The sequence below is a fragment of the Ipomoea triloba genome, chromosome 13, assembly GCF_003576645.1.
Source record: "Ipomoea triloba cultivar NCNSP0323 chromosome 13, ASM357664v1".
In the NCBI taxonomy this organism is placed as follows: Eukaryota; Viridiplantae; Streptophyta; class Magnoliopsida; order Solanales; family Convolvulaceae; genus Ipomoea; species Ipomoea triloba.
This window is the reverse complement of record NC_044928.1, coordinates 25,187,094-25,214,836: the sequence shown is the minus strand read 5'-3', so window position 1 is coordinate 25,214,836 and position 27,743 is coordinate 25,187,094. Positions and strand designations below refer to the sequence as shown.

At 36.0% G+C, this 27,743-nt stretch overlaps 3 protein-coding genes and 1 pseudogene across 3 annotated transcripts; 2 read left to right on the top strand and 2 right to left on the bottom strand.

Moving 5' to 3' along the window:
- Positions 1 to 6,470, top strand: part of LOC116001405 — a 9,900-nt pseudogene extending 3,430 nt beyond the window's left edge.
- A 2,273-nt stretch (positions 6,471 to 8,743) lies between these two features.
- Positions 8,744 to 17,596, top strand: LOC116003025 (1-aminocyclopropane-1-carboxylate oxidase homolog 11-like). The gene is made up of 7 exons (XM_031243208.1): positions 8,744 to 9,336; positions 9,533 to 9,854; positions 10,094 to 10,344; positions 12,110 to 12,116; positions 13,713 to 14,089; positions 14,596 to 14,917; positions 17,138 to 17,596. The coding sequence occupies exons 1-7, from the start codon at positions 8,795 to 8,797 to the stop codon at positions 17,384 to 17,386; spliced, it is 2,070 nt and encodes a 689-aa protein (XP_031099068.1). The 5' UTR covers positions 8,744 to 8,794; the 3' UTR covers positions 17,387 to 17,596.
- Positions 17,597 to 18,622: 1,026 nt separating this feature from the next.
- LOC116001404 (RING-H2 finger protein ATL16-like) lies at positions 18,623 to 19,780 on the bottom strand. The gene has a single exon (XM_031241284.1). The coding sequence runs from the start codon at positions 19,778 to 19,780 to the stop codon at positions 18,827 to 18,829; it is 954 nt and encodes a 317-aa protein (XP_031097144.1). The 3' UTR covers positions 18,623 to 18,826.
- Positions 19,781 to 22,742: 2,962 nt separating this feature from the next.
- On the bottom strand, positions 22,743 to 24,228 carry LOC116001835 (RING-H2 finger protein ATL1-like). Its single transcript, XM_031241785.1, has one exon. It carries the CDS (start codon positions 24,099 to 24,101, stop codon positions 23,106 to 23,108), a length of 996 nt encoding a protein of 331 aa, XP_031097645.1. The 5' UTR covers positions 24,102 to 24,228; the 3' UTR covers positions 22,743 to 23,105.
- Between the last annotated feature and the right edge of the window lie 3,515 nt (positions 24,229 to 27,743).

Here is a 27,743-nt window from a genome sequence, read left to right as displayed (position 1 = left end):
TATATATATATATATATATATATATATATATATATATATATATATATATATATATATATATATATATATATATATATGGCCTTGCCCGTGAGCTAACCTACACGAGTTATGAGCCTTAGCGAGTCAGGCTCGTTAGGCTTGCTCTTTCGCGAGCCAATTTTTTTTTTAGCTCTAACCCGCCCCATTGCGAGGCAACCGGGTGCGGGCTAGTCCACGGGCTTCGGCCTACTCTGACAGCCCTACTCTTTCGTGTGACAGTGAGGACGCATCTGAAATGTTTGATGAGTCCAGAACAAAGCGATAAATCAATTTTTTAATGTATATTTTTGTGATATACTAATAAGTGTTGGTTTGTGGTGCACTCCGGACTGGTCTACACCGTGGTGCATTAAGTGTTGGTTCATAGTGCACACGGGAATGCTTGATGGTACACTGGACTTAAAAGCACCATCTAGCATATCTAAATGCACCACAACCCAAGCATATCTGAATGCACCAACATAACATATTACTAAAATGCCATCTAATTTTTTTCACTTTTTTTTATTGATTTCCTACCGTTGATCTAAGCTCATTCAAAGGATAGCCACTATATATATAATTTGTTGGACTTTCAGGGACATCATGATCAAATATGCAGAACATGTGATGGATTTAGGTTATACTATGTTTGAACTGTTATCAGAAGCTCTTGGGCTTGATCCAGATCACTTGAAAGGAATGGGCTGTTCAGAGGGGCTTTACATGATTGGCCATTATTATCCTCCATGCCCTCAACCGGATTTAACTTTAGGCTTTAGCAGCCACACTGATAGTGCCTTCCTCGGTATTGTTTTACAAGATCAACTTGGTGGCCTCCAAGTCCTTCATCAAAATGTGTGGGTTGATGTTCCTTTCTTGCCTGGATCATTCATAGTAAACATTGGAGATATGTTACAGGCAAGGAAAAAGACACAACAACTAAATTAATTCCTATATATTAGTACGTACAAATCACATCATTATTATTTTTATTTTTTTTTGTAAATCCTATTGGAGCATGCAGCAGCACGTGAGGAAGAAGGATAGCTATCTGTTTGTTGTAACCGCTGTTTGCTATTTGTTGTAACCACCCCTTCCCGCCTTTGCTTCCATATATAAACCTCATCTCCTTCTCTATAAACATTCAAGACAGAAATAATATTTCTCACTTCATTCTCTCTCTCTCTATCTGCGTATTCTCTCGCTTATTATGATATCAGAGCCTCGTAGGGGCTCTTATCCCGCCGCCGTCGACGGTGTTGGAGAATCTAGCCAAGGAGCACGCGCCGGATCACCAGCTAGTCGATCGCCGGCACGTACCTCCTCTACGACAGTTCCGCAGAGGAACTCATCTGCACAGCAGTAGAGAAATTACAACACTGAGGAGCTGGAAGATCCTCTGTTCCTCAATTCCACTGACAATCCGAATGCCGTTTTAGTTAATCCTCCGCTTGCAGGAAATTCGAACTACGATTCATGGGCATAGCCTTGGAGATAAAAAAACAAATGGAGTTTTGTCGATGGCAGTACGTCGGCACCAAATCATAATGATACACACTTTGCTGCTTGGAGAAGATGTCACTTGATGATCTGCTCCTGGATCTTCAAGTCAGTTCAACCTGGAATCGCTCAAAGCATTATGCACCTCGACAAGGCCAACGAGGTATGGGAAGATTTACACAGAAGGTTTTCTCAACTTGATGCTCAACGCATCTCAATTCTTCAGAGTCAAATCTATGATCTCAAGCAAGGAGAGTTGAGTGTAAATGATTATTACACAAAGGCTCGGACTATGTGGGAACAGATGAACAGACTCAGACCATTTCCAGTATGTAAATGTGATCCACGCTGTTCGTGTGACGTGATCGATCAAATCAGGAAGGAACGCGACGTCGATAAGGTAATCCGATTCCTTCAAGGCCTAAATGATGATTATAACAACTTGAAATCCAATGTGCTTGTGCTTGATCCATTACCGGAGGTCTATAAAGTGTTCGTAATGGCTGAAAAACTGGAAAGACAGATCAACTTGAACAATCTAAACCTAGGCAATCTGGATTTTAGCCATGCTAATGCAGTTCAAAATGTTAATCATGATGAAAACTTGAATACTGCTGCTGTGAGTGCCTATAATGGCAGATGAGGTAACTATAAGGGAGCGAGATGCACCTACTGTGGAATGAATGGCCACACCATAGACAAATGCTATAAGAAACACGGCTACCCTCCGGGATGGGTGCCGGGCTATAAAGCCAAAGGGAAACAGCAGACCACAGCAGCAGTCATGAACAGTGCAAGCGATCTGGAATATCTTATGAACAGCTGCGTAAGATAATTTCAGTCCTTCAGCCACAATCGGGACAGATTTCTGCTCATAATACCTCTGCTCTCAACACCACAACAGCTGCAGTATCTCTAAGTCCTAGCTTCAATCCAGTTGAGGAAGGCAAGTGCTCCATCCCTCACATTAATTCTATTTCTCTCTGTTCAAATACCTGGATTGTTGACTCAGGAGCTACTAATCACATAGCTTGTTCTTTGGAACTCTTTAATGAATATCGAGTGGCTAAAGACACTGATGTGAATCTCCCTAATGGCCAATGTGTTCCTGTTAGGCACATAGGAGATATTAAGCTTGAAAATGGTATTTGGTTAAGAGAAGTACTGCACATTCCTCTCTTCAAATTCAATATCATATCAGTGAGCAAGTTGTTACAAGAAACCTCTTATAAGCTTCTCTTTATGTCTGATCAGTGTGTGATACAGGAAGCCCATGGACAGACGATTGGTTTAGCTAAGCAAAACCAGGGGTTATACATGCTGTTGGAGTCATCATCTGGGGTGGAGAACAGAAAATATGCTATGCAATGTGTCAATTCTAAGATTTGGCATCAAAGACTAGGCCATTTTCCAATTAGCAAATTTCATTTTTTAAATGACATTGATGTTTCAGCAAATAAAACTTTGGCTTGTGATGTATGCCATTTTGCAAAACAAAAGAGAAATCCATTCCCTTTGAGTACATCTGTGACAAATTCTTGTTTTGATTTGATCCATGTAGATATTTGGGGGCCATTCCCGGTTGGTTCATTAAAGGGGGAACATTACTTCTTAACAATAGTAGATGATCATTCAAGATTTACTTGGCTACACTTAATGAGGAATAAATCTGAGACAAGACAACACCTCAAGAATTTTTATGTTTATGTGTCCACACAGTTTAATACAAAGATTAAGGTCATTCGGAGTGACAATGGATCCGAATTTCTTATGAATGATTTCTACACTGACAGAGGAATAATACATCAGAAATCATGCGTGTACACTCCCCAGCAGAACGCTATTGTAGAACGGAAACATCAACACATATTGAATGTGGCACGAGCTCTCAGATTTCAAGCTCATCTTCCTCTAGAATTTTGGGGGCAGTGCGTTCTACATGCTGTCTACATTATAAACAGACTGCCCTCACCCGTTATTGATTGCTCAAGTCCATATCAGAGGCTGTTTGGTAAATCTCCTAACCTCAATGATCTAAGGGTTTTTGGTTGTTTGTGTTATGCAACCACGCTACCGAGTACTAGGCATAAGATGGCTCCTAGGGGCAGAAAGTGTATATTTCTTGGCATGCCAGCAAACATGAAAGGGTATTTGTTGTATGATTTGATCGATCACAGCACATTTGTATCACCGAATGTTGTCTTCTATGAAAAGCAGTTCCCGCTCTCTCAAACAGAAGAGGTACAATCACCGGAACCAGTATTTTCTAATCCTCCTCTTCCTAATATACCTATTTCTACATCAATACCTTTTGCAGAAGTTGAAAGGCACAATAATTATGAGAGCCCCCTCCCTTCCAGTCACACACAACCAGATGACAGCACACAAACTTCTGATTCCTCTTCCGCTGGTCATGATAGTCAGCAGAATCTTGATCATAATGATAGTGAGGAATTGGAAACCACTGGTCCAGTTAATGGCTCTCCACCTCGACGGTCGAATAGAAGTCGTCGAGTCCCAGTAAACTCCAGGATTATTATTGTGATGCAGCCGTGGGAAAGGCTTCATCTCCACACCCTCTGTCTACTGTTATCTCCTACAGTCATCTTAATATGCCTCAAAGAGTTTTTTCTATGGCAGTGACATCCACTGAAGAGCCAAAATCATACAATGAAGCAATAAAGCACGCCTGTTGGAGGGAGGCAATGGATGCCGAAATCAAAGCATTACAAGAGAATGCCACATGGGAATTAGTTGATCTGCCTCCCGGGAAGTCCCCTATTGGTTGCAAGTGGGTTTACAAAGTCAAGCTCAAAGCGGATGGATCAATTGAAAGATATAAGGCGAGGCTTGTAGCCAAAGGCTACACACAACAACTCGGGATCGATTATATTGAGACGTTCTCGCCCGTGGCTCGGATTACCACTATCCGAACATTCTTGGCAGTGGCAGCTTCTCGAGCTTGGCATATTCATCAATTAGATATCAATAATGCCTTTCTTCATGGTGACCTTGATGAAGAAGTGTACATGGTACTACCTCCCGGTTTCAAAGGACAAAATCCGAAGCAAGTCTGTAAACTCCTACGATCCCTCTACGGTTTGAAGCAGGCTAGTAGGCAGTGGAATGCCAAATTATGCACTGCTCTCTTGCATATGAATTTCAACCAATCCAAGGCAGACCCCTCATTGTTCACTAAGAGAAATGGCTCAGATTTCATAGCTTTACTTGTTTACGTTGATGACATAATTGTCACTAGTCCTGATATGGCTTTGATTCAAGAACTGAAGGCATACCTTGACAATGCTTTCAAAATCAAGGACTTGGGCACGCTGGGTTATTTTTTAGGCATTGAGGCGCACATGAGCAGTTCGGGCCTGAACCTCTGCCAGCGAAAATTCGCGCTGGACATTTTGAATGAGTCGGGCTTCCTTGATTCTAAACCAGTAAGCTCTCCTATGGTTCCAGGACATCAATTTGATAAAGGTGATGGGAAGGTTCTCGATGATGTTGGCAGATATAGGAGACTGATAGGTCGCCTGCTTTACCTTACGGCAACTCGACCTGAAATCTCCTACGCTGTGCAGCAGCTAAGTCAGTTTGTTGGCTCTCCCACCGCTGATCACATGTCTGCTGCTCACAGAGTGCTACGTTATATTAAAGCCGCCCCCGGAAAAGGCATCTTGTATCCAAAAGATGGCCAAATGTAGCTAAACGTTTTTTCTGATTCAGATTGGGCAACTTGTCCAACGACTCGTAGGTCAATAACAAGATTTTGTGTGTTCTTTGGTTCGGCTCTCATCTCTTGGAGATCAAAGAAACAGGCCACTATTTCCCGATCATCGTCCGAGGCGGAATATCGCGCTCTGGCTGCGACAGTATGTGAGGTGCAATGGCTAAATTATCTCCTCAGTGATCTGCAAGTTATGTTAGACAGGCCAGCTGCAGTGTTCTGCAATAATAAATCTGCAGTGGCTATGGCTGAAAATTTTGTGTTTCATGAAAGAACCAAGCATATCGAGATCGATTGCCACATCGTTCGCGAGAAGGTTAATCAAGGATTGATCAAGCTTTTATCAGTACCGTCATCAAGTCAGGTGGCGGATGGTTTCACGAAAGCTCTGTCTGCAACTCCCTTTCACCACTTTGTTTCTAAGCTGGGCGTGCAAGACTTACACACTCCAGCTTACCGGGGGGTATTGGAGCATGCAGCAGCACGTGAGGAAGAAGGGTAGCTATCTGTTTGTTGTAACCGTTGTTTGCTATTTGTTGTAACCACCCCTTCCCGCCTTTGCTTCCATATATAAACCTCATCTCCTTCTCTGTAAACATTCAAGACAGAAATAATATTTCTCACTTCATTCTCTCTCTCTCTATCTGCGTATTCTCTCGCTTATTAAATCCACGGAGTCTTTCTCCCTCCGTTTAATGGTCCGGATCCATCCGTGTTTGCTCCCAGAGGCATGGTAGCTGGCTCTACAGTCTGACCCGACAGAGCATCTGAAAGATATAACTTTTACTTATTGGGCATAAAGAGCCTCTCACTTTGAGAGAGACTTGATCCATGATCTTTCTTTCCAAACTTCACCTTTGTGACTAACTACCCTGCCATGCGGGCCATTATTATTATATTATTGTTTCTATATATTATGGCTATATATATTGGTTTACTTGTTGTTTTGGCAGCTTCTCACAAACGATAAGTTCAAAAGTGTTCATCACAGAGTAGTTGCAAAGCAGATAGGTCCCAGAATCTCGGTGGGAAGTTTTTTCAGAATGCATTTTCATGAAGGCAGCGACTCAAAAACTTATGGTCCAATAAAGGAGTTGTTATCAGAAGAAAAGCCAGCAATCTACCGGGAGACCAACATGACTGAGGTTTTAATGATTCGTACAACAAAGGGCTTCATCAAAGTACTATGCTATCCCATTTCAAGTTGCAAAACTAATGGAATATTTATACTCGATCTGTATGGTTATCTTAAAAGGAGAATAATAATATTTAATCAAATAATCACCCTAGTTTTCACCAGTCAGCATTTTATTTTCATTTGAAAAAGTGTTTATTGTTTGAAAAAACGAAATGTGAAAAAAAAAAAAAAACATTTGTAATATGGGAAAAATTTATTAATTCCTTACTAACTAGGTCCTAAAGTTCTTTTTTTTTTTCTTTTTTTTTTTTGCAACCAAAAAGATTTGAGAGGAAAAAAAATGAAAACTGATGTCCTGCTAATTAATCACAATGATTTTGCATTTTTTATTGACTGTAAAATAATTTAATTTTAGTATTTTATGTAAATTACATTAAAACATGTTTTCAAATGATTTCAAATAATAAAGTTCATATTGATTACGGAGTATTAATTTACTATCGATATTAAAATAATAATATATAATTAATGGAGGAATTGGGTTTGGGTACAAGGTTGATTGGGCTCCAGTAGCAGAGGATTCAAGTGTTAATTGGGTTGAAAGATGATTAGATCGAGGTCATGGACGAGGTTGGTTCGGGAAAATTTATGTCGTGGACCAGGGTGCATAACGCATTGTGCACCCCGTATCTAAACGATGTTGTTTTGATCATTTTAATTAATAGTTTATGTTTTTTGGAAATCATGTATCCCGTTTAGATCGGTTTGTGTACTTGTATTAATATTCTGTGTATTCTTTGAAGACATTTTGTGTATTGTAGACTACGATTTTGTGTATTCATGTTAGGGGTACTTAAACGTAGGTTGTGGCGAGTTTTGTGTATTTGAATGTTAGGAGGATGATTTATGTGTATTTATATCAATATTCTGTGTATTTCCTCAAGTCACTAGACAAGGATTCTGTGTATTCATATATGTTAGTGGTACGTAAATACATGGGTGATGTGTTTGTGTAATTGGTGTTTTCATATTCTTTGTACTGTAGATTACGATTCTGTGTATTCATGTTAGGGGAACATTGGTTGTGACGTGTTTTGTGTATTCGAATGTTAGGAAGATGATTTCTATGTAGCTGTGTCAATATTATGTGTATTCACTTAAATCATTCTGTGTATTCTAGACAAGGATTTTGTGTATTCTAGACAATGAATTACATGAAGTCATTCGCATCGGCGTCCACTAATATCGAAACGACGTCGTTTCGGACCAGGTTGCTATTTCGATTGTTATGTCATGGACCCAGGTCCATATTGCAAGGTGAATACAGATCCATATTTACAATTTTTGAATTCAATGTTTACAAATTTTGAATTCTATATTCATAATTTTTAAACTCTATGTTCACAATTTCAGAACTCTATATTCATATTTTCATAACTCTATATTCAATAGTATAACACAATTTTTGAATCTATATAACAAAATTGTGAATATAGAGTTCAAAAATTGTAACTATTGAGTAATGTAATTTTGTATGTTGAGATTTAAAATTGTGAATATAAAATTCTAAAATTGTGAACATAGAGTTCTAAAATTGTGAATATAGAATTTTTAAATTGTGAATATAGATTTGCCTGGACCCGGGTCCGTAGCATAATTTGCCGGGCTATTTAGATAGGGATGGAAGAAACTTTTGAGGCACAAATTAATAAGGGTAGCAAGAAATATATACTTTTATTTTAAAATTTTAGAAATCACTACTTTTTGTTTTAGAAGGGTAGCGGTTTGTTGTTCATTTATTTACAATTATATCTCCGTTCTTTTTCTTTTTTAACAATACACTACTCTTGTTTGAAGGGTAACCTAAAGCCATATTTATTTATTTCTTTTTTGTACTAGTAAGAAACTGTTAATTGTAAGTACAAAATATGTTACTTGAAAATACATAATTTTTGTATCAGTATTCATAATATGAATCATAGTTCATGGTATAACAATTGCCAGGAACAAATGTGAAAGAAATTGAATAACCATACACCAAAATTGAAAATTGTATTAATCAAGGACCTAATTTAAAAGAGGTACCATATATAGTCAACTAGTCAAGAGACCAAAAAAAAAAAAAAAAGAACAACACTAATTCTATCAGCCACATAATATAAAATCATTTATAATTTGTTGTCATTTATGTCGGTTGGTAACTTGTTTCATTTATGTGATTGATTAGGATATGCATATGCAACCAATTCAAGAAAGAAACTGCCAAAAGTGTTAGTTTCTACACATGTATTAATTGGAGCTTCAATTCAATTCAGAGCTTTGTTTTAGTTTCAATTAATTTTTGTCTCAGCTTTACCCTCTTTTTTCTACAGAGACCACTGTTTCAGTCTTCACATAAGAAAATGGTGTCCACAAGCAATGGAAACCTTGAGGAAGATAGCAAGCAGCAGCCTGAATATGATAGGAGAAGTGAAGTTGAAGCTTTTGAAGATTCAAAAGCCGGTGTAAAGGGCCTCTTTGATGCTGGCCTCACAAAGATTCCACGGATTTTTCATAACAAAAAGGCCATCCTCGAAAACAACTCAGCTGCTGATGCTGCTAACATGATTATTCCAGTCATAGACTTTGAAGGCTTGGGGGGCAGTAGAAGAGTTGAAATTGTTAACATGATTAGGGATGCCTGTGGAAGCTGGGGTTTTTTCCAGGTGATTAACCATGGTATTCCGCAGGATATGATGGACAAAATGCTTCAAAATATACGCCATTTTCATGAGCAAGACTTTGAGGCGAAGAAACCATTCCATTCACGTGATGTGAAGAAGAAGGTCACATACAATAGCAATTTTGATTTGCTGGTGGCACCAACAGCTAATTGGAGGTACAGCCTTTACTGTGTCATGGCTCCCAATCCCCCTCAACCTGAAGAATTCCCTTATATCTGCAGGTTAATTGCCTTCTTCTGCTCTGTTCTTCGGATAGATCCGTGAAACGGGTCAGGTCAAAAGAATTTGAAATATAGTTCAATAATATTATTTTCTCCAAACTATTTATTACAGTTTTGCTATAAGTATTTATTATATCTACAATCATGTCTCACAAGAGTCCATCCCAAAAATTTATTATATTTGTTGGACTTTCAGGGACATCATGATCAAATATGGAGAACATGTGATGAGTTTGGGTTGTACTCTGTTTGAATTGTTATCAGAAGCTCTTGGGCTTGATCCAGATCACTTGAAAGGAATGGGTTGTTCAGAGGGGCTTTACATGATTGGCCATTATTATCCTCCCTGCCCTGAACCGGATTTAACTTTAGGGTTTAGCAGCCACACTGATAGTGGCTTCCTGGGTGTTGTTTTACAAGATCAAATGGGTGGCCTCCAAGTCCTTCATCAAGATGTGTGGGTTGATGTTCCTCTCTTGCCTGGATCACTGATAGTAAACATTGGAGATACGTTACAGGCAAGTAAAGCGACACAGATATTTTTTTTTTTAATACTACTTACTATATTACAATGTAGTATTTGTTCATAACTACTTTTTTTTAACCTATTGAAGCACAAAAAGTCAAATATAAGAGAACAACTTGGTGTTACTGGACCACAAGCGATAGAAATAAATTAATTCATAGTACAAATCATATAATATCATATATCATTGTTTCTATTGTAGTTATATTATTGGTTTACATGTTTCTGCAGCTTCTCACAAATGATAAGTTCAAAAGTGTTCATCACAGAGTGGTAGCAAAGCAGATAGGTCCCAGAATCTCGGTGGCAAGTTTTTTCAGAATGCATTTTCAGGAAGGCAGCGACTCAAAATCACTTGGTCCAATGAAAGAGTTGTTATCGGAAGAAAAGCCGGCAATCTACCGAGAGACCAACATGGATGAGGTTTTAATGGTTCGGTACAACAAAGGGCTTGATGGAAGTTCTTTGCTATCGCATTTCAAGTTGTAAAACTAGTGGATAAATAAAATCCCCAGTAGAATAAGTAGGAAACCTTTCTTGATCTAAGTTTGTGTGCTCGAAGGTTAAATGTTGTAGCATAAATTTTTGATCACTATCTTACTATCGGACCGTAAAGCTAACTGTTACGCAATTATAAGAAAATAAATTAAAATTACATCTTCGCTACTATTTATAAGTTGTGGTGTAGTGATAAACACATTTGATTCTACGGGACTGTTGACATATTTGTGTGAATTTGACAAGAATGAGACAAAAATGTGTAAAATTTAAAAAGTGGACTAAAATATGTAAACTATTGATTACTTTTTTCTCATCAAGACTTTTGAGAGTAAGGTAATCAGGCTAGCTTCTTTAACAAAAAAGAGAAAGTACAAGCAGGGAAAAGACAGAAGAAGGTACTCTAGAGAGAAGCCTTCTCTCCCTCAAATAATTCACTCCTGAATGCCTTATGCTCACATGGGAAAAAGGGAAGAGGTTGTTCCAACTACCTCTTCTCTCTTTATTCACCCCAAATTACCCTCCTTCAAGCATAAATACATGGGGAAGAAGATGAAAAATCTCCCTCCTCCATCATATTATCACTTCTCCCTTGTAGTTCACATCGAAAGCAACCGATAATTGCAGCTACTACCATTGCCAAGATAATCGAGGTACGTACTTCATACGCCTTTGTTTATAATTTTTCGCAATTAATAATAATAATAATACTATTATTATTATTATTATTATTATTATACGTTATTAATATCATGCAATCCATCATATTACAAATGACAATTTAAATTTAAAATTTTAAAATCTTTGTTAATGTGATTATTTTTTTTGAAAATTTTATGTTGTTAATTAATATTTAATAAAATAAAAATTTTAAAAAACAAATTCAAAGTAATAAAAATTGCAAGGGTTGTGTTCTAGTTAAATATAGAATTACAAAAGATGCTTATCAAACTATATCAATTCTTTAATTGCTTTGAAGATCTTACAATCAATCACATATATTAAACAAATTAATGGTGTTTGTATCTCTAATTAATCAATATATAAAGTAGTAAAAAAAGGCAATACTATTTGATTGGGTGGATTCAATCTTTTTGTATGATTTAGCATGTGTTTACTCATACTTTTGTCCGTATAAAAGACCTTGCTTTCAGCAACTAGCATTTATTTTCATTTTAAAAATTGAAAACTGAAAAAAAAAAAAACATTTGGAAAATGGGAAACACTAAATAGGTCCTAAGGGTTTTTGCAACCAAGAAGATTGGAAGAGGAAATCATAATAAATTTCATGAAAATTTTGAAAATAATACTATACATATTGATATTAAAATAATAATATATGATGGAGGCATTAAGTATAGGTTCAAAGTCAATTTGACTTGGGAAGTAGAGGAATAGGTGTTAATTGGATTTAGGGACTGATAAGATTTCATGGGTAAGGTTTAAGTTGGGGGTCTAGAATTGAATGGAAGAAAGTTTGGGGTGTAAATTAGACTGAGAAGTAAAGTTAAGAGGGGTTGGAATACAAAGACTAAACGAATGTGATAAAAAGTGCAAAGGGGCAAGGAATTTAAGGTTTGAAAGGCATAAGAGCACATAATTTCAGGTCACAACGTACAAAGGTGAGGAAGGGGTAGAGAGGATGGCGGGGCAATTTGGCACCATCATTGTATATACATGGGTTTATTCAGGTGAAAATAGTGTCCCGAGTAAAAAGTGAGGATTAATCTAATTCAATCATTTGTGTAGATTAACGGTTGATGGGTTGTTGAAATATAAAAAGAAGATCGAAAAAATGGGGTTAATTTTATAAATATTGTAAACTTAAAATTTTGTAAGAATTATAAAATTGACCTCGTGTTTATTTTACTAAAACATTCAACCATTGGTGAATCTTAATGGATGGCCAAAATCAGTTTTTACATTTAATGATATAATTTTTATATATTAATTTTTTTTGTAAAAAAAAAGAAAAAAATAAATTTAAGCTTATTTTTTGAATATTATTGACTCTGTTACAATGTAGTAACTGTGACCTCTCATTTAGGATGGCCACAGCTATGCCGCTTGACCAGAAGACATTTGGCAAAATAAATTTAAGTTAAAAAATTAGAATTCACTTGCAATGTGTATCGAGGATCATGGTAATGATGGTTTAATAATCCACCTTCACATTGCATTAGGAAACCCATCACGGAATAACTCATTATAAAGTGATATCAACCTTACATAATAAGTACGTCATCCTAATAATCTTAGTATCTTACTTGTCTTAGTAAAATACGATTCTATATACAATGCAGCATTCTAAAGTGAATAACATTTGTGTGACAAAGGAAGAGCGCAATCACTATTTAAAAGTGTGTATTGGATAAATTTTGTCTTATGATTTTAACTAACAACAAAGATTAAAAGAATGTAAACTAATTGTACATAACTAGTGAACTCAAAACAAAAAGGCATGTAAGTCGCTCTCGCTAAGAGTCGAACATGTAATTTTGTTGATGAGACTTGAGCCAACTTGGAAGGATGGCTAGCGTTGTTAGGCGGATGCTTGAAGAGCAAAGTCTAATATTCTATTATCAAATATAATAGTCCTGTTTGATAAATGACTTTTAACTTAATAGAGGTTAGATGATTGGGTTAGAAAGTATGATTAGTTGATAACATTAGCTGATTGTAGAAAGGTCTTTGATAAATTAGCTATTAGCTAATAGCTGCTTGATATAATTTTTTTTCCCAAAAAACTAATTAAAAAAGTTGTTTTGAGTAGCCTTTTGAATTTTAGTATTTTGGATTTACAAAAATCTTATTAACCAAACATTTATATGTTGATTTTTTTAACCATGTCAAATAATTAATAGTGATTAAATAAGTCAAAATTGGTTGATAGGCTAATTATTTACCAAACAAGTTCAATGAGTTTTGGTAACGTGGAAACAATGTAACGTAACCACCTGTCATATCTTTATCATCAAACCCCAATTTGTCAAAGTTTTTGGTCCTTACGGCATCTTAAAAAATTATATATTCATAAAGTCACGTTGTATATTATATTGTCAAGTACATTATCTCTTTCAGATCTATTTTGATTATATTGTCCTATAGTCAAACTTCTAAATTAAAGTTTTCAGATAAGATTTCCAGACAGTGGATTTGGCTCAACTGAACAACAAGAATTGGAACACTTCCAACAATGGAACTGTCCGAATACACAGAATCTCCCGATTACGATCGAGCAAAAGAGTTAGAAGCTTTCGACGATTCAAAAACCGGCGTCAAAGGCCTAATCGACGCCGGAATCCAAAAAATCCCAAAAATATTCGTCCGGCCGGCGGACGAGCTTGTCGAGGAGCTGACCCTGCACTGTCCTTCCGACGATCTCCGACCACCGGTCATAGATCTCGCCGGCGTCGGAGTCGAGGACCAGCGCGTGAAGATCGTCGATCAAGTGAGGGAGGCGTCGCGAGAGTGGGGCATTTTCCTGGTCACGAATCATGGGATCCCGTCCGGCGTCCTGGACGGAATGATCGACGGGATTCGCAGGTTTCACGAACAGGACGGTGAGATTAAGAAAACGTTTTACTCTCGCGAGCAGACCAGACGGGTGAAATACTCGAGCAACATTGACCTGTTTCAGTCACGCGCTGCGAATTGGAGAGACACGTTGACCATTTCCTTGTCGGTTTCACAACATCTTGAACCGGAGGAATTACCGGAAATTTGCAGGTTATGATTAGTTTTTATATAACAATTTTGAGTAGACAAAATTTTGTTTAATTTATTCATGAAAAATTTGCCTTAAATGACTTTCAAAGGGTTCATCTTGTAGTATAATTTTTTTGTAGGACCAATATCAATATGAGTCAAAGTCCTGTTTGGTAAATGGTTGTTAGCTGATAATTGTTAACTGATTGTGTTAGAAGGTATAATTAGTTGATAATATGGACTGATCGTAGAAATGTGTTTGGTAAATTAACTGTTAGCTGATTGTTGGTTGATATAATTTCTTTTCTAAAAAATTAATTTAAAAAGTTATTTTGGACAACTTTTTAAATTTTAGCATTTTAGAGTTACAAAAAACTAAGTAACTAAAACACTTATATTGATTTTTTAATCAAGTTAAACAGTTAATAGTGGTCAAATTAGTTAAAATTGACTGATAAGCTAACTACTTTACCAAATATGGCCAAAGTAAAAGTAGATTTGAAATTTTGTGATTGTAAAATTTTCAGAAATGTATCAATGGAGTACATAACTCAAGTTACAAGGGTAGGAGAAATAGTATTTGAGTTGCTATCGGAAGCTTTGGGCCTGAAACCGAGTTACTTGAACGAGTTGGAGTGTGCGAGAGGGCGCACGTTTGTGTGCCACTACTATCCGCCGTGCCCGCAGCCGGAGCTAACTTTGGGCGCCACCAAGCACACCGACCCTGCTTTTCTAACTATTTTACTACAAGACCAAATCCAGGCTCTCCAGGTCTTGCACGACAACCTTTGGATCAACGTGCAACCCGTTCCAGGAGCCCTCATCATAAACATCGGAGACCTTCTCCAGGTTTGCTTAATTAATGATGTTTTTAGGGAAAAGTAAGATTTTAGTGTGTGTTTGGAAAGCATGAAAATAACTTTCAGAAAATGGTTTGATTTTTAGTTTAAGGTTGAATTTTTAGCACTTTTAGTCCCACGACTATCGTGGTACTTGCAGAATTGGTCCACGACTTTCAAACTTTGTAATTTTGGTCTACGACTATTGTTTTTGTTGCAAAAATGGTCCCTTTTCCCGCCGGAAAATAAATCCGACGGTTTTTCCGGCAATTTTTTGCCAGAAAAAAATATCGGCATATTTTTTGTCAAAAAAAAATTTCCTTTTCAAGTAGAATTAAAATGAGCATTTACATTGTTGGAAAAAATCCCCTTTCAAGCCGGAAAACATTAGTTGTCATGTTTAACACATCATCTATTGCAAAAAAAAAAAAATTAATTCATTTCTGAAATGCATGAGATTGTGTCATTATGGACTCCAAAATTATTTTGATTTTGGTAAACTTAAAGTTAAAACTAATTCATTTCTTAAAAAATATGTAGGCAATTTAATCTTAGTAAAATTAAGTACAAATATAATTCAAAATAATTTTTACTTTTTAGTTTAAATTTAATCTTACCTTTTTAGAATTAACTTTAATTAGTTTACCAAAATCAAAATAATTTTGGAGTCCAGATTGACGCGATCACATGTTTTTTAAAAATGAATTACTTTTTTTCAGTAATAGATGACGTGTTAAATATGACAATCGATGTTTTCCTGCTTGAAATGGAAATTGTTTTCAACAATGTAAATTTTCATTTTAATCCTACTTGAAAGGGGAATTTTTTTAGACGAAAAATTGACAAAAAATATGCCGATATTTTTTTCCCGGTGAAAAGTTACCGGAAAAACCGCCGGATTTATTTTCCGGGGAAAAATGACCATTTTTGCAACAAAAACAATAGTCGTGGACCAAAATTGCAAAGTTTAAAAGTCGTGAACCAATCCTGCAAGTACCATGATAGTCGTGGGACTAAAAGTGCTAAAAATTCTTTTAGGTTGCATTCTGAAAAATTGTCTTTTGTGTGTTTGGTTCATTTTCCGAAAAATGAGTATAAATGTATAATTATATATTTTTATTATTTTATTTAAAATATAAAAATATATAAATTAATAATATTTATTATAAAAAAAAAACTCTGTTGCCCTCTGGTTTCCGCGGAAACCAAAGCAACAGTTTGCTCTGCGCAGATTTGCTTTGGTTTCAGCCGGAAACCAGAGTCGGCGGACTGAGAATCGATGCCATTTTCTGAAAAAATTCATTAATTTTCCGTGGTCAACGGAAAATGTTTTTCGTTGACCACATTTTTTGGAGGTTGTCAAACACCCAAAATCTGAAAAATGATTTCCGGAAATCATTTTTAGGGTTACCAATCACACCCTTATTTTAATCAAATAACTATTAATTAATCTATTAAGGGTGAGTAGATGTTAAGGTTGTAATTTTGATTGTTTTGCTACAAGTTTGACAAAACATTGTTATGGTTGAGAAAACATCACAGTCACAAATTAAAACGGAGAGTTAAACATTAGATACTTTTCCCAAGCCAAGTACCTTGTGGTTTGATGGCATCACTGTTACCATTCCAAATGAAAGGTCTTAGATTCAAGTTCCATCCCAATCAAAGATGTTGGCATTATCATGTTGTTTGAGCAGATACTATGTATAGGTTAGATTGTAGTACTCAAAAAAAGAAGAAGATACTTTTCCCAAGTTTGCTACATCATAGCATTAATGATGTTTTTGTATAGTAAAGTTTGATTTATTTTATTTTTTTTTTTTGAAAAGAAAAAAGTCAAGTTTGCTACATCATAGCATTAATGATGTTTTTGTATAGTAAAGTTTGATTTTTTTTTTTTGAAAAGAAAAAAGTTATTTTAGATAAACCAGGTTAATTGTTATTCATTTTAGTCCATGACTATTATGGATAAATACAACACTTATGTGAATTGTCAGGATTTAAAAAACATGTGCACCACAAGATAAAATAATATTGAACCCATTCTTTCTCAATATAATATAGATGAAATTTCATTTCTTCAAACTAATTAGTAGGAAGTTCATAATAATCAGGAACTAAAACGACTAAATCCTAATAATTGAAGGGTTAAATTTATACTTTTCTCATGTTTTTGTATAAATTATAAGATATTTTGTACTAATGCTATGAAATTTGGTTTGGATTTTAGATTTTATCCAACGACGAGTTTGTGAGTCCTATGCATAGAGTGATTGCTAACAAGGAGGCACCAAGAACTTCAGTGGCATCCTTCTTCACTGGTGCTGTTGAGCCTCCGACAACCTACGGTCCCATCAAAGAGCTCACCTCGGAAGGAGGAACTCCGGCGTTGTACAAGGAATTTACTGTGCGGGAATACTTGAATAAGTTCTTTGGAAGGGCTATTAATGAATCTGGTCTTCAACTTTTTAGGCTGTGACCAAAATCCCATCATGGGTTTGTACCAAGTAACATGAAATTGATGCATCGTTACCGTTGCCTAAACTCAAACTTTAATTAGTATGTGTTAATATTCTTAGAGAACTACACATTTAACCGGCGTGGAGATTCCTATAACATCTAGACTCTCTTGTGTCAAAAGTTGTTAATGTTAAGGCAATACACTTTCACCACTCCATATTTTTACTCATCCAATATTATCATTGTCTCGTGTCGCTTATCAAGGTTGTCACTACATCAGTTCAACACACCCAACTATTCTACAAATTGAATTATAGGAAGCAACGTATAGTAACAATTTTCTTTATAAAATTAAAATAATCTGAATATAATTATCACATATATAACTAATAATCCCTTCCGGAAGCTACATTTATAGCTATTTAAGAAGTAATTTAATTTCATGATCACATCTTATCTATATCCTATCTTCGTAAATCATAAATGCAATATCCTCTTTCTATCCTATCTTTAATTTTTCAGAAAAAAAAAATACTTACAACCCGTTTGGTTCGCTGTAAAATATTTGAAGGAAATGGAATTCAAATTCCATGGAAAACAAATTACCAGGAAAACAGATTCCACTGTTTGGTTACAGCCCGTTTGGTTCGCTGGAAAATATTTGAAGGAAATGGAATTCAAATTCCATGGAAAACAAATTACCAGGAAAACAGATTCCACTGTTTGGTTGGTGGAAAAGAAATTACTGGGAATATGAATTCCATTGATTGGTTGAATTTAGAATGGTAAGGAATTATGAATATAAAGACCAAAATGCCCTTAGTAATAATAGTGATAATATATATACATATGTAATTAATAACTTTTGTTGAGGGTAAAATAGTTCAAGCCTTAATATTTTCTTCCACCTTTCATGGAAAACAAAATACCTACTCTTACCAAAGAATTTATTTTCCTTAACTTTTTGGAAGTGAAATTCCATGGAAACCATTTTCCATCCAACCAAATAAAAGAATAACCTATTTTCCTCAACGTTTTAGAAAACTTTTTCCATGGAATTAGTTTTCCATCCAACCAAACATGTCATTAAGTGATGGAGCTTCATTGGACTAATCATTGGACTAATCATATGTGTGCAGCACTCCATCATATATTAATATCCCTAAAATCATTGCAGAGTTAAATTTTTAATTATTTGAAAGGGAATTCAATTTTTTAATTATTTGGATGGATTCACAAAGAGAGAAGATAGGAATTGAAGATTGTGATATCTTATCCATGTACTGAGACACAGAAAGAAGATTCACGTTCAATGCACAGTGTCAGTGTCCCGTGCGTGTCTTCATGTTTTTTTTCCATTTTGGGAATTGCCAGGAATTATATAATTTGAGTTTCAGAAAACGCAAACGTCAGATCAGAGTACAGAACATAAATGATAATCACTGAAAACTCAAATAAATTATGACGTCAAGGTTCCAAATGAACCTGCACTTTGAACTGAATTTTTGGATCCTCGTCCATACCCGAAAGAAAAAAACGATTTCTTGTTAATTCTGCTACTGCTACTACTTTCGTCGGAGCTTATAATCTCATCCCGGCGTTTATGCTGCTGAACCGCCTTCTGAACCGTCAAATAAACCCGCCGGTCCGCCGCCGAGTCCATCGAGAAAGATCTCCTCATCGGTTGAACCGCAAACCGCTCATCCTTTTCCCTAATGTCAATGCACTCATCTCCAACGCTGAAAACTCGCCTCGATTTTCTCGGATTTTTTCTTGCCGTAGGAGACGGGCTGATCGAGAGACGATATTGATTCGTAACCGTACGATCCTCATCAAGCTCAATAACAACGCAATCGTCTTCATTACTCCCGGCCGTGAAATAGCCAGAACCGCCGGGGTTTGAGAAAATCGCCGACGAGGAAATGCAGTTCCGGCAGAGGGGACAATTGGCGTTGTTAATAAGCCAAACATCAATGCAATCGATGTGGAAGCCATGGCCGCAGTGCGGAATAACTCTCAGCTTCTCCCCTTCCTGAAATTCGTTCAAGCACACAGCGCACTCGCACTCGCACGAAGAATTCCTCTCTCCTGCTCTCTTAAATTCATAAGTCGGAATCGATTCGATCAGCGATCGGTCCAGTCCTCCTCCGTTCACAATTTCCGGCGAGCTGACCACAAAAACCTCATCGGCGCCGCCGCTCCTTCTGGAAAACCGCCGTAAACGGCTGATTCTCTGGCAATTTGTGTAGCACTTGATCACGTAGAGGCTGATTAGAAGCATAGACGTCGCCAGAACTACCACGGTGGCCGTGATAAGGAAGGTGGCGCGGGCGGATTGCGGCGGCGAGATAGAGAATGAAGGAGGAGTTGGGATTGGAGAAAAAAGTTTCCGGCCATGGCTACTGAGATCCATTAGAGGAGCTTATATTATCAACTTTGGCTATACAGTGATATATATAAAAAAAAAAGGAGCATAGGATTGTCCATTAAAATATGTTATTCCCATTATATATAAAGTATACACCGTCGTCTATAATACTAAATACAATCATGTATATCTTAATTAAGTAGTTGTGTTAGTAAGATCAATTAAAAATCTAATGTCTAAAAAAATGATCATTTATAATTTCCGATATCGTTAGATTTACCATTCATTTACTTTGGACAAGAAAATAATTATGTATAATTTAGTCACTCTTTTAAATATTCTTTTCTAAATTTGTGTTTGGTTAAAAAATATTACTTTTCTGGATGGGAGAATTTGACTTTAGAGGAATTTAATTGGTTGATAAAATACACTAATAATGTTAGTCGATCTTTTTAGATCTCCGTTGGCATATACAGAGTATTTGGTATTTACGTCATTAAGGCTTTCTTAATTGGGCTCTGATAAAGCATTTAACTCCGTATATCAATTGATAGGAAAACAATATTTGCATTAAGTTATTTAAATCAAATATTATATCCAATAATGTTACAATTAATATGCACTATTGTTTTTTTTAGGTGTTGTATATTTCTTTTGGATTAATAAGAAATGTAGAAACCCTTCATAGAATTACAACAAAGATAATATTATAGCAAACTACACTATATACAGAGATCATCCAAAAGAATGCGCTGCAGGGAATTGTGGGGTGGATTGCGGGAGGGAGGGGTCGGGGGTGATGACCGCTTTTAAACCTTATTATATAAAGCCGCGTTAAATACTTAAATGGTAAAAGTTTTGGTTAAAGTTTTGTGGGTGATGTAGCGTGCGTTGGCAATTTATATAAGTTTGCTATTTTAGTCACTTAATTTATGATGGATCATCCAATTTATAAGTGCATGATTAATACAATATTTGTGATTTATTGAACATTTGTCATATCCTATGCGTATATGCGTAGCTTGTGAAAATTGCAAAATCTATGACATGATTTTTTGTTTTGTTTATTTTACGTCAAAAATACAAAAGTGGAAAAGAAATACTAACAATTATCTAAAGAGATCAACAAGGTACGTAACTATCTCATTTTATGTTATTCAACTTCAGAAGTAACCAAGCTAAAAGCAAGTGACAAATACTATTCATTTTAAAGACGATCAAAATTCACCAACCACCAACTTATCAATAGTTGCTACCATGGACACATTTATTGTCTTTCGTAAGTGTGTTAAAATCCTTCAAATCGGATCCAATTTTATACGATCTACCAACTACTTCTAATAATACATTAAAAAGAGACCATGAACCGAGACATTTTCCCTGTGAGTTAATTCCAATTTTGGTCCTAGATTTATAGGTGACAATCCACTTTGAGTCCTTTTTTATTAGAACATCCTCATTTGGTCATAGTATTATTGCGGCATGACCATTTTTAGTCCTTCATCAACAAAATCTTTGAAATATCGTCAAATACAAAGACATTTTAATCTTTTTTTTATTTATACAAAGTATGTTGAACCGCAGTATTTTTTATGTTTATTTTTTTGAAAACATCCATAATTGAAAAGCGAAATGCCTTTGTATTTAACGATATTTGAACTGTTTTGTTGATAAAGGACCAAAAATGGTCATGTCACAATAATACTATGACAAAAAATGGATGTTCTAATAAAAATGGACTAAAAGTGGATTGACATCTATAAATCTAGGACAAAAAATGGAATTAACTCTTTCTCTGTTACAGACTGTAGTATCTATTCATAACTCTACTGAGGCTCGAATCCACTCCCATCATCTATGTGGGAGTGCAAACCGGGATACCGGGTGCGGCTAGACTACAAGATCTTTGGCGAGACATCTCCTTATTCCTTATTCAAATAATAAATAAGGATTAAATGTGTACATGTCAATTAATTAGAGGCTAAAATAGCTTTTATGGCATAACTAAAAGACTAAAAAAAGTAAAAAAAAGTAAATATTATTTCCTCTTAAAATTAATAACTACTATTGAAGATTTAAGCATAAAATGAGTGATAAAATAATTGGATTAAATAATAAAAAGCATTTTAAAAAAGTCAAAGAATTTTATTGTGCAATCGTTATATCGTGGACCACGGTGCACATAGCACTGTGCACCCTGGTCTGAAACGACGTCGTTTCGATATTAGTAGACGCGGACGAGAATGACTCCAGGAAATTCATTATCTATAATGCACATAATCATTATCTATAATAAACACGTTTGCCTAAAATACACAGAATGTTTGCCCAAAATACACAGAATATTGACACAAAATACACATAACTCATCCTCCTAACATTCGAATGCACAAACACATCACAACCTGTGTTAATAACATGAATACACAGAATATTGACGCAAAATACACAGAACTCATCCCCCTAAACATTCGAATGCACAAACACATCACAACATGTGTTACTAACATGAATACACAGAACTGTTGTCTAGAGTACACAGAATGATTGCTTGGAATACACAGAATGATTACCTAAAATACACAGAATATTAACATAAATACAGAGACCGGCCGAAACGGAAAATGTGATTTCCAAAAAAAAGGAACGATTAGTTTACAATGCTCAAAACGAAGTCATTTACGTACACATTGCTATTTGCACCGTGGTGCACGGTATAATTGCCTTTATTTGAGTATGGGCCGTAATCATGGGAGGAGTAAACAAGTCTAATTGGATCTCCTTCAAAAAAAAAAAAAGAAGTCTAATTGGATCTGCGGTCCTGCCCCATACACAAATAATCCAAAAACAATGATCACCTATGAACTAAAATAAAATTTTAAATAAATAAATAAATAGATTTTATGCCTTCCATGTACCTTAAAAAATGATTGCCCATTTCTCTTGTCATCTAAAAACAAAGAAAAAGACTATAATATACTATAAATGGGTTTAAAATCTTAATATCTACATAGAAAATTTAACAAAAAAATTAACTATATGCATCAAATAAGAAATTTGAACTCGTAACAATGTTTTTAGGAAGGTAAAAACTTGTATGAGAGACCATCTCAGATGTCTCATCCGTTAGAAATGTGAGATCTTTGATTAATGAGTCAAAGATCTGACTCATTAATCAAAGATTCGATATGTCTCACAGATTGAAACTCGTGAAATCGTCGCACACAAATGTTGCCCTTTTAAAAAAAAACTTATGAGCTCAAATGAGACCAGATCCAAACTCTATTGGATTAGTCTCATCGGGTAGAATAGACCCACTATATAAAAAAATACATATATATTAATTACACTAAAAAGGCAATATAATCCATCAAGGCTCCAAGTGAACTGGTATAACAGAGCTTCTTGATCCCCTTCTATGTCCAAACGAGAAACACAACTTTTTAGGTCTGCCACTGCTACCTTCACTACAACTAACCTCAGGCCGGTTGAGCCTTTGCCGCTGAACGGTTTCTTGGCTCGCTAGCTGCCGGCGGTCCACGGCCGAGCTCATTGACAGAGATCTCCTAATGGGCTCAACTGCAAACCGCTCGTCCTTTTCTCTGCACATATCAATGCACTCATCCCCAAAGCTTTGGCCGTGTAATTTCAACGCTTTTTCTTGAAATTTCGGTATGGGAGAAGGGCTAATAGATAAAGTCGGTGATAGCTCAGCTGGATTACCATTATCCTGGCAAATTTCAATGACAACATAATCCTCATCCCTGCCTGTGAAACGCTCTGAAAAAACTGAATCTTGATGATGATTAAGAAGCTTTGGTGAGGGGGCAGAAATTGGGTTTCTGCAAAGTGGGCAATTTGGGTTGTTTTGAAGCCAAATGTCAATGCAATCAATGTGGAAAGGATGGCCACAGTTTGGTAAAACTCTCACTTTTTCCCCTTCTTCAAACTCATTCAAACAAACGCAGCATTCCCTGTTTTCTGACCCTCCATCTTCTTCGCCTTTCTTGTACTGCAAAACCGGGATCGATCGGATCGTGGATTCGTCGAGCCCTCGCCGGATTTCGCCGGCCAGGGAGTACACCGACGACAAAGGGTCGTCGACTCGCCGCCTTCTGGAATTAATGGAAAATCGCCTCAGAAGGTCGATTCTATGCCAGTTGAGACAGCACTTGATCACGAAGATGTAGTAGCTGAGTAGCAAGAAGCCGGTGGCTATAATTCCGATGATGGCGACGGCCGTGATGGGGAAACTGGCGGCGTGAGAATGCCTTGGAACGCCGGAGAATGGAGTGGGAGGAGGAGGAGGAGGAGGAGGAGGAGTCGCCGGTGAAATGAGTTGTGGTTGTTGGGTAAGATCACCCATGAGATGAACTGAGCCGAGCTTCTATTATTGGGGAGTTATTACAATTGTGCGCAACATTCATTGCAATTTTAAGCAACGTTCAATGATCATTGTTGCGTGGAGTTCATATATACGTGTATGTGATGGGGTTTTAAGTGCGGCTTGAGTGTAAAAGGAAGGAAAGTTTTTATTACATATTTAAGAAATTAAATGGCATTGTACATATCAATGATCTTGTGGTCTAATAGCACCAAGTATCTCTTCAAATGAGAGGTCATGAGTTCGAACAAGAGTTAAAAACATGATTTCTTGACACATATGTAGAACCAAGATTATCAAAGTACAACATCGGGGCTTTACTAAGTGGAACATAGAGCTCACAAAGTAGATTTTGAACACAAATAATTTTGTTGCATTCGCTATCGCTTCCGTGAAAAAAAAAATGGCAAATAGTCCCATGGTGAAGCGATCCTTTCAAGTAACGAAGTAAGCGCTTCACGTACTGCAACCCAATGAGAAGCCTTAGGTGCATGCATGAATTGTGACATCCGATTCACCACAAATGCAATGTCCGACCTAGTCACACCCAAATACTATAGTAAGCCCATTAACTTTCAGTAACATGTGGCATCCTCCACTATAGCAAAACCATTAGCCGTCAAAGGAACAGAGGCCGACATAGGTGTGGTAACATATTTTGCTACATCCACACGAAAACTAGACAAAATATTAGTGATGTACGGACTCTGAGATAGGAGAAATTCACCAGAAACAGAGACAACTTCAACCCCAACAAAATTATGAATCGAACCAAGATCTTTTAATGCAAAACAACGAGACAAAAAATCAACAAATCTATCCAAAAAAACACCACATTATTTCCAGTAAGAACAATGTCATTGACATACACAAGAAAGTAAGCTACTACACGATGCAAGCTGTACACAAATAGAGATGCATCAGAAACTGATTTTTTAATCCAAAATTAATCAAAAAGGAAGACAACACCAAATTAAATACCACGCATGAGGCGCCTGCTTCAACCCATACAACGCTTTTTTTTAATCCAAAATTAACCAAGAAGGAAGACAACTCCAAATAAATCTGGCACCATAACCTAAAGTTATACGTAAATAATGATACTCGACTACTATACAAAAGTACCTACAAGTGCAGGCAATTCAACCCAATTTATAGCTAATTAGTTTGGTAACTATAAGGTTCCAAGTTTAATTTGACTCTCCATGCGGACCTTTCTATTAGTCTTTCTTGATTTGAGTTTGTCAGTTATAGATAACCTTTATTAGTTTACCTCATTGTGGTCCTTTATCGATTAGGACTGATAAGTGAGCTTCATCCATAGCGCACTTTTGAATAATCGACTGCGGACTGAGTGGTTTCTCATAAATTAAATAACATAAAAGTCATGGTATTGTTAAAAAGTTGTGCATACGTGCAAGGATGGGAGATCTGTCGAACAATGGTTTCTTGAATGATTTGTCTGTGTATGTTGGTGACCTAAAAGAATTAAAAGCACCTAACTAAACAAGTGGTTAAATCATAAATGATTTAAATGAGATTGAATTAGGTAGGACTGCAGTGAATTAATTAATTATATATATATATATATATATAATGTGGAATGACACAGTACAACCTGCATGCGGCCACCGAATAACCCAGGAAGCTTCTCTTCCACTCAAGGAAAACAAGAAAATCAAGAAAACGGTTCTTTGGCTTCATCCTAAAGTTTTGCATATCTTTTTTCCTCTCAGCCTAACTTACTACATTATATCCAGTAATAATTTGGCATTGACCTTGGAACAGTGATACCATGAAGCCAAGGACGACTAAGGAATTTAGGATGTACTTTACTGGTGATTTATAATCCCTTTTAAGTAGGAGACTTGGGCTTAAATTCAAAAGAGGTTGTGTCTTTTGTCTTTATCCTCACAAAAACTATTAAAATGTTGGTATTAAAAAAAATCAATAAAACTGTTTAAAGACCAAAAAAGTGAAGGATTAGAAACACAACCCAGTTTTGAAACATGAGAATCATACATATGTATGTAGAACAATCAAGAAGTACAAAAATCAAGAGTGTTGATTTTCAAAAGACAGATTAGGTATATTACAAGAGCTTAGGTGGTTACTCGTTATTAATTATATTGTGAGTCATTAAGTTTTGACAAACTAATCTAATGTATATGATAAGATAAGAATGCTTACGTTTAATTTAGACAACTTAACGTTGTTATTCTATCACAAAGAATCAATATAACTCCACTGAGACTTGAACCGACAACCTCCCATATAAATGAGTAACATAATGTCACTCGACCACAAGGTCCTTACTCCAATTTTATTTATTAAAACTTTAAAAATAGAGTATTTTTTAGTTTTGAACCTACCATAGCATATATTAGGGGTGTAAACAAATCAAATAATTTTGATTCGATTTGTGATTCGAATTCGAATAGTTGAATATTTCGAATACGAATCCGAATTCGAATACACATTTTGATTCGAATGTTATTCAAATCCAAATACAAATCAGGATAGATTCGATTCGAATAGTATTCGAATATATATATATATATATATATATATATATATATATATATATATATATATATATATATATATACTAAACTAGTAAATGCATAAACCCTAAGCTAAAATAAAAGTGAGAGGAGCCGCTTCAGTGCTTCACCCTTCAGTCTTCCCAGTTCGGCAGCCGCAGTTCCCAACTTCGCCTCTTCCACCAACTGCTTCGCCCTCTTCTTGTACGTCCTCCCCTTTCATGGCAGACTACCGTCGTGGCAAGGAAGCACGCCAACAAGGAGAGCAACTCAGCAAGGCAGGGCAGTAACTCTTCACGACCACTATTGTTCGGCGAAGGCAACAATCTTCGCGGCCGCAGCAATTTTTGTTATATTTTAACTTAATTTATTGAAAATTTTAGAAAAAAAATTAAGATAGTCATTTCGAATTCGAATATTCAAATCGAATCGAATATATTTGAATAAATTGGTCGAATCGAATACGAATCAGAATTTAGGATTCGAACACTAAACGAATTCGAATTCGAATACTCATCAAAATAATCGAATTCGAATTGAATACTGAAGTATTTGACTCGATTCGATTCGTTTACACCCCTAGCATATATTAGTGTGCGAGGGGCCAAATGAAATGATTAAGAAATTGAAATCCACACGAAATAGGCAAAGCAGTTTGGGGAGAAATTCAATTGGTAGCCAAACCTAGATATCGCGCGCGCGGCGCATCAAGGTCAGATACGAAACCTACATATCCAATCAATTCAGAATCTCAGTATCATAAATCCAACCTAACTTTTTCAATATACATAGCATTGACAATTTCACAACGTAGAGTGGCAATGAATCTTCTCAAGCTATGATTCAGTTCAAATGCGGCCAATGCTTAACTTAGGGTCAGTGTGAATGCTCTATTAGGTATGTAAAAACGCACCAATAATGTTAGGAAACGCACCACAATAAAATGCATCAATGCACCACAAAATGCACCATTAGGTATGCATAAACGCACCACACAGTGTTCAGAAACGCACCATTAGGTGTGGTGGAGGTATGGTTCTTCTTCTTCTTCTTCATCTTCTTTTTTTTTTTGGTCATAGAT

Coding starts and splice junctions, on each gene's coding strand:
- LOC116003025 (XM_031243208.1), top strand. CDS start 8,795: ATGGTGTCCACAAGCAATGGAAACCTTGAGGAAGATAGCAAGCAGCAG. Junction 9,337..9,532: donor GAATTCCCTTATATCTGCAG/GTTAATTGCCTT, acceptor TTGGACTTTCAG/GGACATCATGATCAAATATG. Junction 14,918..17,137: donor ACATCGGAGACCTTCTCCAG/GTTTGCTTAATT, acceptor TTTGGATTTTAG/ATTTTATCCAACGACGAGTT.
- LOC116001404 (XM_031241284.1), bottom strand. CDS start 19,780: ATGGATCTCAGTAGCCATGGCCGGAAACTTTTTTCTCCAATCCCAACT.
- LOC116001835 (XM_031241785.1), bottom strand. CDS start 24,101: ATGGGTGATCTTACCCAACAACCACAACTCATTTCACCGGCGACTCCT.